The sequence below is a fragment of the Dendropsophus ebraccatus genome, chromosome 11, assembly GCF_027789765.1.
Source record: "Dendropsophus ebraccatus isolate aDenEbr1 chromosome 11, aDenEbr1.pat, whole genome shotgun sequence".
Lineage (NCBI taxonomy): Eukaryota > Metazoa > Chordata > Amphibia > Anura > Hylidae > Dendropsophus > Dendropsophus ebraccatus.
Window position 1 is genome coordinate 64,446,131 of NC_091464.1, and position 17,435 is coordinate 64,463,565.

Below are 17,435 nucleotides of genomic sequence, written 5' to 3' on the forward strand. Positions count from 1 at the left end.
GGGTTTTCAATTACAATCACTATATGTCCATTTAAGGCCATTGCTACCCCTTTGTCTATGTTACCCACTTTTGTGTCATTTCTGGAATCTTCCGGAACTTATATTGTCTGATTCCAAAGACATAAACTACTTTCTGGTGAGGGCACAATGCCACTAAACTTAATTGGAGGTCATCAGACTTTTAGGATGCTCTGTTGCATGCCTTACTCCGAAGGCTGGGTCCTTCCCAGAGGAATATCTAGCTAGTCCTGGGTTTCGAGACTCTAAAATGAGGCTGCAGGGGCTCTTTTTTTTGCTTACTTAGAAGGTGGCACTTTCACTGATAAAAGGGGACTGAAAGACCACATGTGACTTCTTGTCTATAGAGCTCTCCCTTAAAGGGGTACTCCAGAGGGGGGGGCACTTTTTCGCTGGGACGGGGGAGGAGGTGGCTGAGGGAAAAGATGTCCACTCACCTCCCCGGTTCCAGTGGTGGGTCCCGCATCGCTGCGCTCTGGTGCCTGGATCCCGGCCGCTTCCTGGTGTCTGACGCGGGCCCGAGACGTGACGTCTCAGGTACGCTCAGCCAGTCAGTGAAGGAGGCGGAATCTGAGCGATGCGGGACCCGCCGCTGGAACCGGGGAGGTGAGTGGACTCACAGTCTTTTCTCTCAGCCACCCCGGCCCTCAGCCACAAATCCCCTGCCTACACAGGGAGATGTGCAGCCAATGGCGATAAAGATGTGATTTTCCCGCTCCTCGACTGATCGCTAACACTTTTACAGAGGCCAATTATCAGCCAACACGCAAGGCTGATAATCAGCCCATGTAAAAGGGGCTACTTGTAGTGATGAGCGAATAGTGAGATATTCAAATATTCGATATTCGTACGAATATCCCGCGAATATTTGATCGAATATTCGATCCTATTAAAGTCTATGGGAACAAGTATTCGATCAGTGAAAAAAATCGATTTGACCATTTGGAGGGTGAAACCGGAAGCTGGGGGATTTGAACGCTTATCGAATATTTATCGAATATTCGCGGGATATTCGTACGAATATCGAATATTCGAATTTCTCACTATTCGATCGAATATCTATTCGATCGAACAGTATTCGCTCATCACTAGCTACTTGGTGTCACTATTTCAGAGGTTATAACCAGGCCATAATTACTCTTCCATAATGGTGCCTACAGGTCTGGCCCAGCAGAGTGCTCCAGCTCATGGGCTTCAGCAGAACTCAGGAAGATGTAAAGATGACATTTCCAAAGACACTGATGTCTTCAGCGTCCTTGATGCACAATAACAGCAACACCTGAAGAGCTACTTACTAGAACCATATGTTCAATTTCTTGGCTAGCATAATAAAATTAAACATTCTGCTTCTTGCTGCTAGAAACCTGCCTGCACTTTATCTACATTAACCTGACAGTGATGTGTGATACCAGCTAAGCTATGTGAGCTCCCACAATGCGAAAGGAAGCAGCTAGTTGCTGTCACAGGTGTAAGAGGTACAGGAGGGTGCAGAGTGATATAGTCCAGAAGTGCAGCCTGCAGGATGAAGTGTAGTTCTTTCTTGTGGGGTAGTGGGTTGCTCACCTTGCACCCATGAAGGCACCTCCATTGTAGCTTATAAGGTCACACCAACTCAAATAGGAATCTAACTGTGGATAAGGGCTCCCTATATGAATATATATTTGTCCAGCATCAAAATTATATGCTACCCCAGTTAAATTAAAGGGAACTTGTCATCAGGTTCATGATGCCCAGTCAAGAGCAGGGTAAAATAGCTGGACTATGCTTTACTATAAAGCTGCAGCCTTTGAGACAAGTTAAGTTTTAAAAAGTGTCCACTGGGCAACACTCCTCCAATTCCAGTACCCTATGACTACAATTGATTGGGAGGCCAGTCCTGATATGTGTAAGGCATATGGATGCAGTTTTAGACTGGCCCACCAGGGGACCAGAAAATCCTCCGGTGGGCCCCCAGCTTAAAAACCTGCAGAAATACTGACTGACATGTTGTTTCTCATTGGTTCTTCATTGGTGGGCCCACAGGATCATTTCCTCTGGTGGGCCCCAGATTACCCAATCCGACACTGTATTGGTGGATTGTAGTGATGAGCGAATACTGTTCGATCAAATAGATATTCGATCGAATAGTGAGATATTGGAATATTCGATATTCGTACGAATATCCTGCGAATATTCGATAAATATTCGATAAGCATTCAAATCCCCAAGCTTCCGGTTTCACCCTCCAAATGGTCAAATAGATGTTTTTCACTAATCGAATACTTGTTCCCATAGACTTTAATGGGATCGAATATTAGATCGAATATTCGCGGAATATTTGTATGAATATCGAATATTCGAATATCTCACTATTCGCTCATCACTAGTGGATTGTTATAAGGCCTACTTGACTGGATTCGTAGTGAATCCTCTGTGTCGCTATTGGAGTTGGATAGAATGAAGAGAAGAGTCTAAGAAATCCCACGGTCTTTACTGCATGGTCACTGCCCTCTTCAATAACAACAGCTGGTGTTTTCCAAGTGTGTTAGCGAAGAAGTAGACAGTGAGAAGAGGACAGGGCGGGCAGAGTTTGTTCACCAGAGTATAACTAGCATAAGGTCAGGATTGGCAACAGACAAAGAATGGTGACAGGAAATACTGGGTCAAAACCTTAAGAGCACAGCATACTTTTTTACTTTTACTTCACGCACAGAGTGATTGCCAAGGGTTGCTTATAGGGAAACTGTCATCACTTTCATGCTACCCGAACCGAAAGATTGGTTTCTAGCAGCTTCTCCTTACCTTAACAATTTTGATGAATAGATCTTTCCATGTTTCACGTTTGGGTATTGGAAAAGACCTATCAATCATGGTCACCAGGGACTGCCCCAATGACTCGTGGTTCATGCAGCATGATTGTGATGAAAGGTTCCCTTTAAGTAGAGTAAAAATCAACAGTGTGGTCTACAGCATAGCAGCCTTGAAGAAGCTCATAATAGGTGTACTGAATGTTCAGCAGTGCCAGGCACGATGTGCGGTGAACACGACACCCTTTAAGGCTATTGCAGGTTGACAGTTAACATGATCCTTCTAAAAAACCACAAGCATTCTGGTATTACAAAGCTAGATGTGCGAACTGAAGAGAAAATATGCAATTGAAAATCAGTTCAATATAGTATTTGCATAGTCTCATACCATGAAAATTTGTACAATTCTTATTTGCAAATGGAAAATTTCAAGGGTTGGCAACAGTGCCGGGGCATAATGGGTAATTGAGATAGGGAGGGGGCAATGTAGCTTCCAAAAATTCTTACTATACAGTAATCAAGCTCATATTTCACATAAGACACAAGGCGACGTGTTTCAAGAAATGTGATTTTATGAAAACGGTTCAATTACAATAAAAAATGTGATTTAAATAGTAGGTACAATGCAAATTCCATCCACATGACAAGAAACAATCTGCATCTGATGAGGGTTTATGTTACACATGAAGGGGAGAGGGGAGAGGAGTGTTTGCATTTTGCTACATTTCCAGCGACTTTGAACAATAAGCACTAATTACATATTCATGTAATATGTTCATGAATTTCTGCCCAAATTAACGTCTTCTTCAAAAACATTCTTTGGTACAATCGAAGAGCAAGAATTCGGCAGCTGACAGATCTGATCTGGTGGAGTCAGCATTAGGCATCCCCCTACACGTTATTGGGACAGATTCCAGTTGAATTCTACAAGATACTAGCCAACGGCAGCGAGTTGTGAAAAAAAACAGACTCCGAGAAGCCTGTATGCATGGAAATGCATGCCATTTGTTTTTAAATTGTGCCCAATACAAAGACATTTTACAACCCTTATATTCCTGGGATCAAAGACATTTCACAGTGGATCCTATTGATTTCAGTAGGATGATCCAACCAGTTTAAAATGCATTACTCACCATGACAGTCCCTGTTCATGTTACCTAGTAGGTCATATGAATATCATATGGGCGTTTAAGGTTCTAAGCCTCCGCTATGAGCCACAATAGAGAATCATCTATGTTTCATAATAAAAGACTATAGAACAACCCCCCTTCACTCTTGTGTTGTAGTCCAAATGTAAACTATAGACTGAATTAATAAGTCATATGTAGCCTTTTTCACCATCTATGGTGGAACCAACATTCTGGTGCACTCTAGTGACAAATCCAGATCCTCTTGGTTCCATCTTTAGTTTAAACTAATGGAATAAATACCATGTTCACATTTTACAACAGTGCAATCATACTGTATGCAGTTGGACATAGATTGAACACCAAGTTCTTTGTTAGTTCAAGAAGTCATTTAATTCTAATGCCATAGTTTTGGACCAAGATGCATGGATCCACCACCCACCTGTACCTATAAGTCATTGTATCGTCTATTATTTCGGTAAAGCTGCAAATCCATGAAGAATGCATATAGATTGTCATTTAACCTGGATAGTTATTCCGAAACATGAGAATGATTGTGGTTACTAAAAAATATTAGATTGTGTAACCCATTGTTAGAGATTGATCTGAGCAAGTGATAGAGCCAACATGTCATCAAATTCACAAATTAGTGCAATTCCATTAGTAAGTTTATCACTCTTTCCGTATCTCCCCAAGCCTTTTAGGACTTGCAGTATATGGGTGGTCTCCATTTCATTCATCTCATTCCACCCTGGTTATATAATTATGTTTGGTGTGGCTCCAGTTCTCTAACCCCCCTCCAATGGCAGCATTATAGTCAATGCAGGTGATACATGAAGTAGAAGTAGTGATTTTGGAAGAAAATTAAATATGGTGATAACTAAATAGGCTCAGATAAATTGGGCTTAAATAATTTTTACCCTCTCAAAAGTCTTGCAAAATGGTTTGGTTAAAGGATTAAATACGAAGTAAATACGAAAAAAAAACAAAAAAAACTTTGATCTATCTAAATTGCCGCAAGAATAGAGTTGTCTTAATAAGAGATACACAAAGACATGCCTTTGTATTCATTCTCACTCAGCTGTGACAATGTAAGCTGAAACATTAAGGATCTTCAAAGTCTTTTGTTCCTTCATTACATGTAAACCAGAACACTTATTTAAAAAATGCTGAGTAGGTGTTTTAGTTTGTAAAACTAAAATTCCAGGGGGATAAACTTCATTTATCTAGAAGAATATACTACAGAGGAAATCACCACTAGAGATTAGCATGCTGGAGTCTGATCGTTCCGCTTTACAGTGAGGTTTCCCTACAAGTTACAGCTGATCGCTGGAGGTCCAGGATCAGTTAATCTTTAATGGCCACTTCTAACAAGTAGGGACTACCAAATTTATATATCCACTGAGCTTATTCTGTTGACCTTACTGTACTAAAGCTAAGCATGTTTAGCTAATTTTTGGGGTCAAATCAAAATCTCAAAGGAGGTTTTTACCCAATTTATAGATACTGTCAATTTATGTAATCCTGAAGACCCCAAGATTCAGATTTTTGTACTAGTATCTGAATAAAACCATCACACTGTAAATACTGATAGATCTACTCTCTGTTTATCAAACTGATGAGTTCATAGGGAAGGCACAAAAAAAATGTAGCATCTATTAACAGGAGACTTCATGGTGACCCAAGTAATATGTCGATTACAAGACAAATACTATAGGTATAACTCTATACTGGTGCCACTTTGTTTCGGGTGGAGTAACCATTTAAACGCTCTGAAGCAAAAATTATAAAATAAAATTGTTGGATTGTTTCCTGGTTCCCACATTACAAAACCATCTATTAGAAAGTCAAAATGAGATCTTCATCTACAATAGTACCAAAAACAAGGCCAAACTTTCCTTCATCTGTCTCCAAGGAGCAGCATAAGGTTTTATAAAAAAAAAATGCACAAGGGAAAAAGTCAAAACAGAATGACCTACAACAATGAGCTGGAGGAAAATGGTGACGTGGTGTCAAATACTAACATCATAACACTTTAATGTGCAATGGGAAAATGTTTACAAAAGCCGTTTTCAATGTAAGTTGTTCCAGTTCCGTAGTGTTCCCAAGTGCATCAAGGTCAGTGCAGGAAATGAAGAGCTTAGAGATCAGGTTTGGTCCATGGTAGGTAATATCAGTAGACCACAGTATAGTTTATTTCAAAGAAATCAGTTACAGCAGAACTTTGTCCACAGAAATGTCCATTTGTGGAATTTTCTTTTTCTTGTAAAAATTGTCAGTATTTCGTACTGTACCAGACAGAGTTCTCGTAGTTTCTCTGGCATCACTGCCGTAGAAGTGCAATTTACGGGAAGTGATGAAGAGATCAATGCATAAAATAAAACACATACAAATGCTCTTCATACAATGAGGAATATTACAAAAGTTCACATTTACAAATATAATCAACAAGTCCTGAGGGCTTGAACCCTCACAGTTCTCAAAAAGATGTCCAATCAGCAAAATACGTTCATATCGCTTGAGTTGAAACTGGTATAACCTGGGCTCATCTGTTGCAGGGCTGGCATCCGGGATTCCAAGGAGTTTTCAGGTTTAGGAGAGGTAACCTGACTCCTTTTTCTCAACATCTGTCCAATGCCCATCATTGGAAATCGACCTCGGCTCCTAACACAGTTTGGGCTTCCCAAGTTGTTGTTGTTACATGATGGGGAATGGGGAGAGGTTGGGGACATGGATTCAGAGCTGGATGGGCTACTTTTGTCCTCATAGGTGAAAGATGAAAGCTGGGAATGAGCTTTCACAGGTGTTGTGTTGTCAAACTGAAAGATTGGGGATAGAGTTCTTTCACTGGAATGACGAGGGGAGAAGGACACTGGAGAACCTATGACCCGATACTGGTGAGATGGGGACAATTCTATTTGGTCTTCTCTGTTCACAGACTCAAAGGAACGTACGACATTCAGATGAGGTTCCCTCATGCGAACGCCCATGTTCATGTTCACAGTCTCTTGGGAGTGGGAGTCTTGACGTCTCATGATCTTAGGTGTTCTTGGATCTGGACTTTGCATTTCCAAATATTCTAAAGAACAGGAGGTGACACACACTGGCTTGTTTAACCTGACTTCATGGAAGGGGCTTAACCCACCGATGGATTCTGCAAAAGAGAAAGAAAACATCAACTGTTTCGATCTTCAATGGTTTTACATGACTAATTGCTAGACATTAGTACTAGATGTAGATGTTCTCCAACTACTGTTTCCTCTACGATGAGTAATGGGAAAAGTATACCGGTAAAAACATATTTTGCTTGGAAAAATCAGCCACATTGTGACTAGCACTGGGTGATAGATGCTTTTTAACCCTCCTGTTTCCATACTTCTCTGATGCGTGTAGGCGGCATGACCACTATTGTCATTCCCGCTATGTGTATCCTCAGTAAGAACATCCATCCAGCAGCCAATGGATACAAATGTATGGTCATTTGCCAGGTTCCCATATATGACGCATGATGGTGTATGTTTATTCATGCAAATGATATGTAAATGTTTACATGCAATGTAAATTAGTGTGGGTGCTGCTTATGAAACAGAATTTTTAAAGGGCCACAGAGCCATTAGCCCAAGGTAATCATACTCAATCAATGTATAATTGCTAAATTGCATAAAAAGCATAATTGTTTACAGGAACCACCCACGGATCATGTTCATATTCACATCTCTGATTCTATAATAATATGTTTAGAAATTATTCCAACTTTTTCATGCAAAGGAAAAAAATACTTACAGCATTTTATTTGAAATGCAAAGGATTACTATTTTAAAAGAATATGTTTGACTACGTCTCCTGATACCCTCACATACATGCGAACTTGGCCAAATGTGCATGTGTTCTCAATGCTGCTGCCAGACTCCTGGTGATGGCTCATCTCCCAAGAACCAAAGGATCGGGTAGTAGAAATCAAACATTTCTGATCATTTTCTCCCCTGAAATCTGCCACCAGGGGAGAATCAAGAGGCCCTAATACACATTAGATGGGAAGCCTTTCCACTCAAAATGAATTCAGACAATATTTATCTAATGCATATGGCCCGCTTAACACTTGAGTAAAATACGAGACTTTCCTGCAGCTGGTAACACAATGGCAGAGCCCTATAGGAATCTGACAACACCACACCCCATAGAAGATGGTGCAAATCAGCCACATCATTTCTATTAACTTTAATGGCCATTCTAAAAGAGTGAATCTAATCCTATGAATGCTAATAGACCAGTGGAAATCATCAAATGCAAATCTCAAGCATCGGCAATCGATTAGTTCTGTCTAGAAAAAGTACATCTACTTTTCAAGTGCTCTGATTCCCTGGAAAAGCCGTGTCTGACTCTTCCAGGGAATCGCAAAAGTACTTTTTGAAAAAAAAAAGTTTTTATGGACAGCAAAATTCGACTGCTGTATCTAGAAATTTGAATTGGTGCATGTTGGGTGAATGTTTCGTTTTTTTTTTTTTTTTTCTCTACTGAGAGGTTGTATATCTATGCACTACAGGATTCTGAATAAATCCCATAAAAACTTAAAGGGACTCTGACACCTCCAAAACACCCCCTAAACTTAAGGTATCAGTAGAGTAACCAATGCTAATTCTATATCTGCAATTTTTTAAATCTTTTTATGTTTTTGCGTTCCTTTGCTATAAGCCACAAATGAAGGTGTCTAAGTAGTCCTCTCCATTATATTCTTGAGCTAAGTCATCCTCTCTATGCATCAACATGCCCAGTCTGTAGGCTTACAACGGTAAAATGTAAAAGAGTACAAAGCTACAAATTTGGTATCCTATTTACAGATCACTCTAGTGTTCATGAGGGTGGGTTGGAGGTAATAGAGTCCCTTTAAACATGTACATAAGGAACATAAATTAGACACCCTGACAAAAAATAAGTGTCCCCTGATAAACTGAACATAGGGTGTATTACCCTAGCGATCAGCTGTAATGTGCTGGAGGATCTGGTAGCAAATGTTTAAATCTCCTGCAGTGCCATCACAGGTGAAATTCGGCATTACACAAGTTTTATTCAGATGAGGGGCTTTTCATATAATGTCTAGATGTGCTGGGTCCGTAAGCACTTGAAGGATTAACATAATGCTCTTACCCCGCTCAGACTTTGAGGACTTTCTCTCCTTGAGGGGAGGCTTGGAGTTATGGCCTTGTGTCATGACACATGGGGGTGTCCTATGAGATGGGGAGCACTTCTCCATTTTCTTCTGGCCACATCGCTGATCCCTTTGTTTTTCTGGATCTTTAGGTTTTCTTTCCTGTCCATTGAAAAAAGAAGATTCCATTGTTAGCCCAAGTGAGGAGTTCAATAAAAGAATAAAAAATCTTGGAAAGTTGCACACAGCACAGGTCAGAAAATGAAACATTCATAAATGACGATGTATGTTTATATATCTGGGGCGGGTATATAGAATTTGTTTATACCGTATTTTATATTGTTTATATTTTAGGACAAGATTATAAGTTATGATACACTCAATAAACAGGTTTTTACAACGTAGCTCTCTTTGACTTATAATTATTGGTAATTTTTCTTCTTTTTTTTAGGGGGGGGGCACATTCTTTAGGAGCGGACATCAAGCATATGACACCTGTGCTGCTGGCATTCCCCAGTTATTGAGATCCGCCATTGTCCTGCTGTCAGCTCCTAGTAAATTGTTGAAATGTCAAGAATCTTTGTGTCTCTTTCTAAGAGATCTGCCTTTTCATGTTTCAGTTGTTTATTTCATAGACCACCAAGTTCAAAAAGGACTTAAAACATAAAAATGACATTCTTTAACAGAGAAATGACACAGGAAACAATATAGACAATGTCCCATTAGGAAGATGCCTGCAGCCAGAGTCACACAATAGTAAAACTTAGAATACCTTCCGCTTCATGAGCTGTTGTCCTTCTAAGACAGGGGTGGGGAACCTTTTCCATGTCGAGGGCCGGTCGGGCATTAATAAAATCATTCGAGGGCCGCATACCGTGCGCGGCAGTTAGTAGCGGGGGTTTGCAGCACCCAGGACAAGGCATAGTATTGTTCCCCTAGTGCCCCTGCTATTGTAGTTAACCCCCAGTGATGCCCCTTGTAGTCTAGTTAACCCCCAAGTCATGTCCCTGGTAGCCTAGTTAACCCCCATCAGGCATGTCCCTGGTAGCCTAGTTATTCCCCCCCCATCAGTCATGTCTCTGGTAGCCTAGTTGTCCCCCCCATCAGTCATGTCCCTGGTAGCCTAGTTGTCCCCCCCCCATCAGTCATGTCCCTGGTAGCCTAGTTATTCCCCCCCCCCATCAGTCATGTCCCTGGTAGCCTAGTTGTCCCCCCCCATCAGTCATGTCTCTGGTAGCCTAGTTGTCCCCCCCCATCAGTCATGTCCCTGGTAGCCTAGTTGTCCCCCCCCCATCAGTCATGTCCCTGGTAGCCTAGTTATTCCCCCCCCCATCAGTCATGTCCCTGGTAGCCTAGTTATTCCCCCGCCATCAGTCATGTCTCTGGTAGCCTAGTTGTCTCCCCCATCAGTCATGTCCCTGGTGGCCTAGTTATCCCCCCATCAGTCATGTCCCTGGTAGCCTAGTTGTCCCCCCCATCAGTCATGTCCCTGGTAGCCTAGTTGTCCCCCCCCCCCATCAGTCATGTCCCTGGTAGCCTAGTTGTCCCCCCCATCAGTCATGTCCCTGGTAGCCTAGTTGTCCCCCCCATCAGTCATGTCCCTGGTAGCCTAGTTGTCCCCCCCATCAGTCATGTCCCTGGTGGCCTAGTTGTCCCCCCCCATCAGTTATGTCCCTGGTAGCCTAGTTATTCCCCCCCCCATCAGTCATGTCTCTGGTAGCCTAGTTATTCCCCCCCCCCCCATCAGTCATGTCTCTGGTAGCCTAGTTATTCCCCCCCCCCATCAGGCATGTCCCTGGTAGCCTAGTTATTCCCCCCCCCCCCCCCATCAGTCATGTCTCTGGTAGCCTAGTTATTCCCCCCCATCAGGCATGTCCCTGGTAGCCTAGTTATTCCCCCCCCCCCCATCAGGCATGTCCCTGGTAGCCTAGTTGTCCCCCCCATCAGTCATGTCCCTGGTAGCCTAGTTGCCCCCCCCCCCATCAGTCATGTCCCTGGTAGCCTAGTTGCCCCCCCCCCATCAGTCATGTCTCTGGTAGCCTAGTTATTCCCCCCCCCCCATCAGTCATGTCCCTGGTAGCCTAGTTGTCCCCCCCATCAGGCATGTCCCTGGTAGCCTAGTTGTCCCCCCCATCAGTCATGTCCCTGGTAGCCTAGTTGTCCCCCCCCCATCAGTCATGTCCCTGGTAGCCTAGTTGCCCTCCCCCCCCATCAGTCATGTCCCTGGTAGCCTAATTGCCCCCCCCCCCCATCAGTCATGTCCCTGGTAGCCTAGTTGTCCCCCCATCAGTCATGTCCCTGGTAGCCTAGTTGTCCCCCCCCCATCAGTCATGTCCCTGGGATCCTAGTTAACCCCCAAATAAAAAAATAAACATCCCTCTCACCTTACCTCCGCTCCCACGCAGTCCAGGTCCTCTTCTCTCCCAGGTCCTCTGTGTCGGTCTTCTCCTGCAGGCGGCGCGCGATGAAATGACGTCATCGCGCGCGGCCCGCAAGAGACTAAAGACACGCGCCGCTCTGCTGGGGAAGAAGCCGGCACAGACAGCATCCTCCGGTGTCCGCCAGCTGTCACAGACACCGGAGGATGCTGTGTATGCCGGCTTCTTCCCCAGCAGAGCGGCGAGCATCACAGGGGAGCTGCGGGCCGCGGGCCGCATCGGGAGGTCTCAGGGGCCGGATGCGGCCCGCGGGCCGGAGGTTCCCCACCCCTGTTCTAAGACCTCATACTGACAGGGGCGTAGCTGTAGGGGGTGTGGAGGTAGCAGTCATACTTGGGCCCTGGTATCCTACAAGGTCTATAGACCATCTCATAAAAGCCACCAGTATTATAAGTGGCACATGGCGGCCGGTGGTCATGGTCCACTGGGGCACAGAAGCTTAAAGCTATGCCTCTGTATACAGGCATGTAATGTATAGCTTCCATATGAACCCATCAGACAGCAGATCGTAATACACTTCAGGTGCTACGCTCTTGAGATTTGCCAGCACTCATTGTAAAATATGGAACCCAATGAAGGCACCATATGGTGACACAGAAGGTGTCAGTGACTGCAGTGTGTGCAGCTGCAGAAACTTAGAACTAGAATAGACTTTCTTCTCTACAAGCATCCGTTCTGCATAAGGACTACGACTAGGGTTCAATGCGCTCGCCATGTTTTTTTTTTTCTTTTGTGACAAACTTTCCTTAAAGAGAACTAGTATCCCACGTGGATAGGCCTCTCACTAGTCAGCCCACACCCTGCTCTGCACTGATAAAGGGGCAATAACACTGAAACAGCTGTCTGCAGATAGGAAGTCTTTCTTGGCATAGATCCCCAGTCAATATTCCAAGACTCCTACATGGAGTGAAACGCTGACTTGAAGTGGGAAACCACTTTGCCTAAGCGCTGTAAGATCTATTTGCATATACTTTATTTTGTGACAATGGGGGCTAATGCACAGTAGGGGTCCATAACTCTCTAGGTATAGTATTTAAGATCCATGTGCCAAAGATCTTGAATACAGTCATATCATCTAAGTGGAAAAATTATCAGACCTCTTCAGCCTTCCCTTGCATGTCTCCTCCTATTCTAGGATCTTATCCTGACTTTAGCTAAAAATAAAACCTTAAGAATATTCTTATCTGGCTATGTGCTAAAGGTTTGGAAAAAAGCTGTGTTGTCTGTCTCAGGATGTAAAGAACCATGCTATCAATCACTGGCAGACATTTTGAAAATGGAGACTAATTTAACTTCAAAGTATTTTTGAATCTTGAAGAATCTAACTTTTTAGAATTTTATGTTTTTCTGTTCATAGTTATAATTACGATGTGTTACCCCCCCAGCACAAGAGTTAACACTCTGCTGTCTGAGGAAGGCCGGGATGTGCACTTTCCTTGCATCACATGCAGCAGGCACATCCTCCACTTTCATTCCTTTACACAGCAGAGCTCTAGGAGGAGTTTCCGATCCTCTTTTTCTCTTTTCATAGAGCAGGAAGTGACTCCCCCGACCATGGCTGAGACACGCTCCATCTGGCAGGCCCTGGACACATGTCATCACCTCACTATTGTATTACATCCTGAGCCGGCATGGAAAGCACTGAGCCGCATCTTGTTGGGGGGTTCTACTCTTTCTAAATAATTATGGTTGTAATATTAGACTTCTACAAAGGTGTTTCCTTATCTGTTCCCGAAGAACAACACAATCAATGGGACTGAGACATCCTGACAGCTTTACTTTCTACAATAGTGGCCTTTCGTTTGTTTTCCTACGTGCGTTGCTTTCTAATGATAATATCCTGTGTTTATGTAGTGCCAGCATATTCCGCAGCGATGTACAATTGTGGGAAGCAGTAAACATACCAATGCCCTGTTCAGTAAAGCTTTTAATGCCCTTTTATCTTTATAGTGCATGTAGGTATAGAGTATAGTGTATGTAGGATGAAATTAAATTCCAGTTTATTGGCATTAGGGGCAGTTCACTTGGAGTATAACTGGTGGAATTGGCAGTCTATAGGAGGCTTGCGTGAGAGAGGAGGCGCACGAGCCTCCCATAGGCTGGCAGTGTGACACAGAGGCTGGCAAGATTCCGTGGCGGAGAGTTCTGCCATGGAATTCCGCCAGTTTTACTTCGTGTGAACTGGCCCTTAAAGGGTAACTACTTGGGATGAGTGAAACTCAAGCATGCTCAAGTCCAATGGCTGTATCCATGTTTTCCAGGACTCTCTAGGGCCGCATCCAACTTCTTCAGCCACCAATATTCAAATACTGTACGATTAGACTTGAGCATACTCAAGTTGTGACCATTTCTAGTAACTACCATGCCACAATGCCATGATGGTAGGATCCGTCACATGCCACATACCATCCTTGGTGTATTATTATTACTACATATAAATAGGGTTAACAGGGAACTAGAAAGAACACAGCTACTTTCTTGAAAAAATAGCGCCACCCCTGTCCTCAGGTTGTGTGTGGTGCCGTTTCTGGAAGGAAGCAGTCATGTTTATTTCAGCATAGATAACACCTTTAAAGCTGCTTTCTTTCACAAACAGTATAACACCTAACTGTGTATGGTATTACAACTTGGTTCCATTCACCTCAATGGAAGTGATACCAAATATAGCACTAATGGGGAGATCCATGCAATCTTGACCGACAGCCATCAGCCCCATCTCGGGGCTGGTTACTTTCTGAAAGGGATTCTCTAGTTGTGGCAACCCACTTTAAGCAAAGAAATTTCAAAAACAAAGAAGTGGGTCAACCATTCGGAGTCCATGTTTTATTTTTAAATTGTAGATTCTACACTGAAAGCTAAATGCTGACTGATTGCTATGGGCAGCAAAGCCTCTGGTACAGTTTCAATCCATGAGGCCCATTGAGGGCATTCAGAAAGATATTAGAGAATTGTGTATGCTGTCCCTTTAAGTAGACAACTTATTTATCCCCATTTTACTGCATTCTAGGGAAGAGAAGACATTGCGGATTCTGGAGCTCACCTCGTAGGAGTTCTTATTTGACTTGTATTTTTCTAATGGATGCATCTGGTTCTTGTGGCAAACGTTGTCATTAATGTCAGGTTTCTAGCAATAGAAAGAACAGATGTTAATTACAGGGCGCTGCAGATAACAGAGCGGCACAATCCTGATAATCATGGCTTTTACATCACCCTCCCCGTAATTCCCTCCATCTCGTCGAGAAACCCCCTGCCCCCCCCCCCTTTAAAACATTAAACCAGAAGGAAAGTCAGGCATACCCTCATAGTGATTAAGTAGCGCTCCAGTTTCCGGTTTAGCAGGAAGTAAACAGCAAGGGTATGACAGGCACGATTGGAAAGGATGACATTGATGACGTCACTGTGCTTATAACCAAGCTTCTCCGACATGTGACGAATCACGCTCTGACTCAAGTCTTCAAGATGGATCCTGGGGGGGGGGAAGAAAAACACTGGACATTAGGAGATAAAATGGATAATTTTTTGGGCAACATTTGTTGAAAAAATTGCTACGAAAACTGTGGTGTGGATTTTAAATGGGCACTGTCCCTTTAAGAAACGTTGCAAAAGCACAATTCCCATCATACTTTGACAGCCAAAGCTTTGGCTACCCAGGCATGATAGGAATTGTAGTTTTGCAAGAATGGGAGGGCCGAATGTTCCCCATTGAGGTCAAGGTTGAGGACAAGGTGTTTAGACCCCCTATCGATGGTTGGATAGTTTTTTCAGATTTTTAACAGCTGAAAAGCCTCAGGGTGGGGAACACTCCAAGGAGTTTGAAAATGTGTTGTACTCATCTCACATTGGTTTTAGTGAGACATATGGCACCTCAGGACTAATTCTTTATGTAAACAATTAAATTATTAGTATGTTTTAACACGTTGAATGTCTTTGAGCAAGGAGAGAGCATGCCCACCTTGATGGGGCCCAAGGGAGATTTAACGCAAGGCAAGAATAACTCCTTACCACATGCTACAAATTTAAGGGCAGATAAGAGGTGATCCTTGTGAACCCGGCTTATGTAGGCATGTGATCCTTAAATAATTAAAAAGAGATAATCGTCTAAAGTAAACTTATTTTCCACACGAGACTTAAGTGGTCATGATGGATTCTCCCCTACTGCCTGGAGGCATCCAGACAACTTCTCACGACCTATTGCTCCCCCATTAAGAAATAATCTCCCTTAGAAGCAGATGTTTTCCGGACTAATGCTCCATGTGTGATATTCAACACTTTTCCATACTGGACTCTGAATGGGTTATCTATGCTAAAGAAGACATCTAAATTGTAAAAGTAAATATTGGAGGATAGTCGATCATTGTGTCTGATGAGACAGGGCAAAACCAGAAGAGACAGGCCGAAGGTGTTTGCTGTATGAAAGATTTGGTGCGCAAGTTAAGGTCTCCATACACTTTCAATAACTGAGGGCTGAACTGTTCGCCAAGGATGAGCGTTCCTGTATTATCCATGAGGAGAAAAGGGTTAAACCGCAACAAGAGAGCTCTCAAAGCGCCTTATCACTCCCAAAACAAAGGGTTTGGACGGTGTTTTCCATCGTGCCCGACTCCTATCACTACCGCCATTATCTGTTGGTTGATTGTTCGGGAAGGCGCCATACACCTTAGATTGACGGCTCGATCTGCCACAATTCTCTTCTCTATGGCACCTCTTGGCTGCCTTACTTTAATCCAATATTTTGTGCCAAAAAAAGGGAATGCTCCATTAGTAAATACAACCAATACACATGGTTTAACCAACAATGTATTCTTATTGGGGAAAGAGATGAAACCTGCTACCAGAATCCTCCAAATCTAACATGTCCTAGCCTTCTCTTCTCCCCGACATCTGCTTCAGGGAAGAGTCAAGAGGTCCCTATACACATTAGATAGTTATCTGGCCTCTGGAAACTCGACAGACCTCGGCAGACACTCACTAATGCGTATGGTCATCTTAAGACAAAACAAATAATACATTTGTTGCATTGAAGTTTTCTGGTGCAACCAGAGCCAGAATTATAGTACATGACATTGTCCACTTCACATGGACAGAAGAAACATTTGCCCATATACACTATAATGGCATATGGACATGTCAGAAGAGAAATTTCCCCTACTGAGGTGCCCCCTCTATGGGGCAGAACAGAAATCTTCTCTAACAGACCCAGCATGCCTGGGTTCAGCTTTCTGAAAAAGCTCCTATATAGGGTTGAAATTTCTGAAAAAAATATGAATATGAACATCACGAATACCTGATGTCTTATGTAGTGACATATCTCCCTGATTCACCATACAGTAGTTAGGCAGATTAACCATTTTAGTCTCCACTTTGCAAAAAGCTAGTGGGGCAGCCATCGACTGTTATGAAAAAAACATGTTCACATTGGCAGCTGGATAGAAATCTTAACCCCTTGACAGATGAGAACGGCTGAAGGAATTCTGTTTATTGGTAGGGACTTGGTTCTGGATGGAAATGCTTTCTTAGTATGTTCAGGGGAGCGCAGAGATTGACTTCTTGAAAAAAATTCAAAATACATTGCATTTGCTTTTAATTGGCATATAAATGGCACCGGAGGGGTCCGGAGTGTTTAATAAACCTCAGTATCATAAAACATTGCTCGCTCTGAGAAAAAAAAAAATCTATGAGGCATTAAGGACCCCCGCTAATCCCGCTTATGCAGCAATTAAAGGAGTAGGAGATCTGCCTCTGACTTCACCATAAAGAGCTTCCATTACATATGGAGTAAACACGCTGGGCTGGAGGAAGCCTTTGTAGGTGAGCGTTAGCAATTGCTAATTGTTGCAGCTTTGTTTGTGTGTAAATAGAATTACCCGACCTGCTGGTGACAGGCAGCCTTGGAAGGGATCAGGGTCTATTGTGTTAGCAC

At 43.1% G+C, this 17,435-nt stretch overlaps 1 protein-coding gene across 3 annotated transcripts in view; it reads right to left on the reverse strand.

Annotated features, from left to right (window-relative positions):
* Window positions 1-4,611: 4,611 nt before the first annotated feature.
* Window positions 4,612-17,435, reverse strand: part of HUNK (hormonally up-regulated Neu-associated kinase) — a 67,026-nt gene continuing 54,202 nt past the window's right edge. For all 3 annotated transcript variants that reach the window (XM_069944503.1, XM_069944504.1, XM_069944505.1), the window contains 4 exons: window positions 14,813-14,981; window positions 14,556-14,639; window positions 9,077-9,239; window positions 4,612-7,085 (listed from right to left, as the gene is read on the reverse strand). In XM_069944503.1, coding sequence (XP_069800604.1) covers window positions 6,427-7,085; window positions 9,077-9,239; window positions 14,556-14,639; window positions 14,813-14,981 — 1,075 coding nt within the window. In that variant the 3' untranslated portion in view covers window positions 4,612-6,426. The remainder of the gene's footprint in view (window positions 7,086-9,076; window positions 9,240-14,555; window positions 14,640-14,812; window positions 14,982-17,435) is intronic.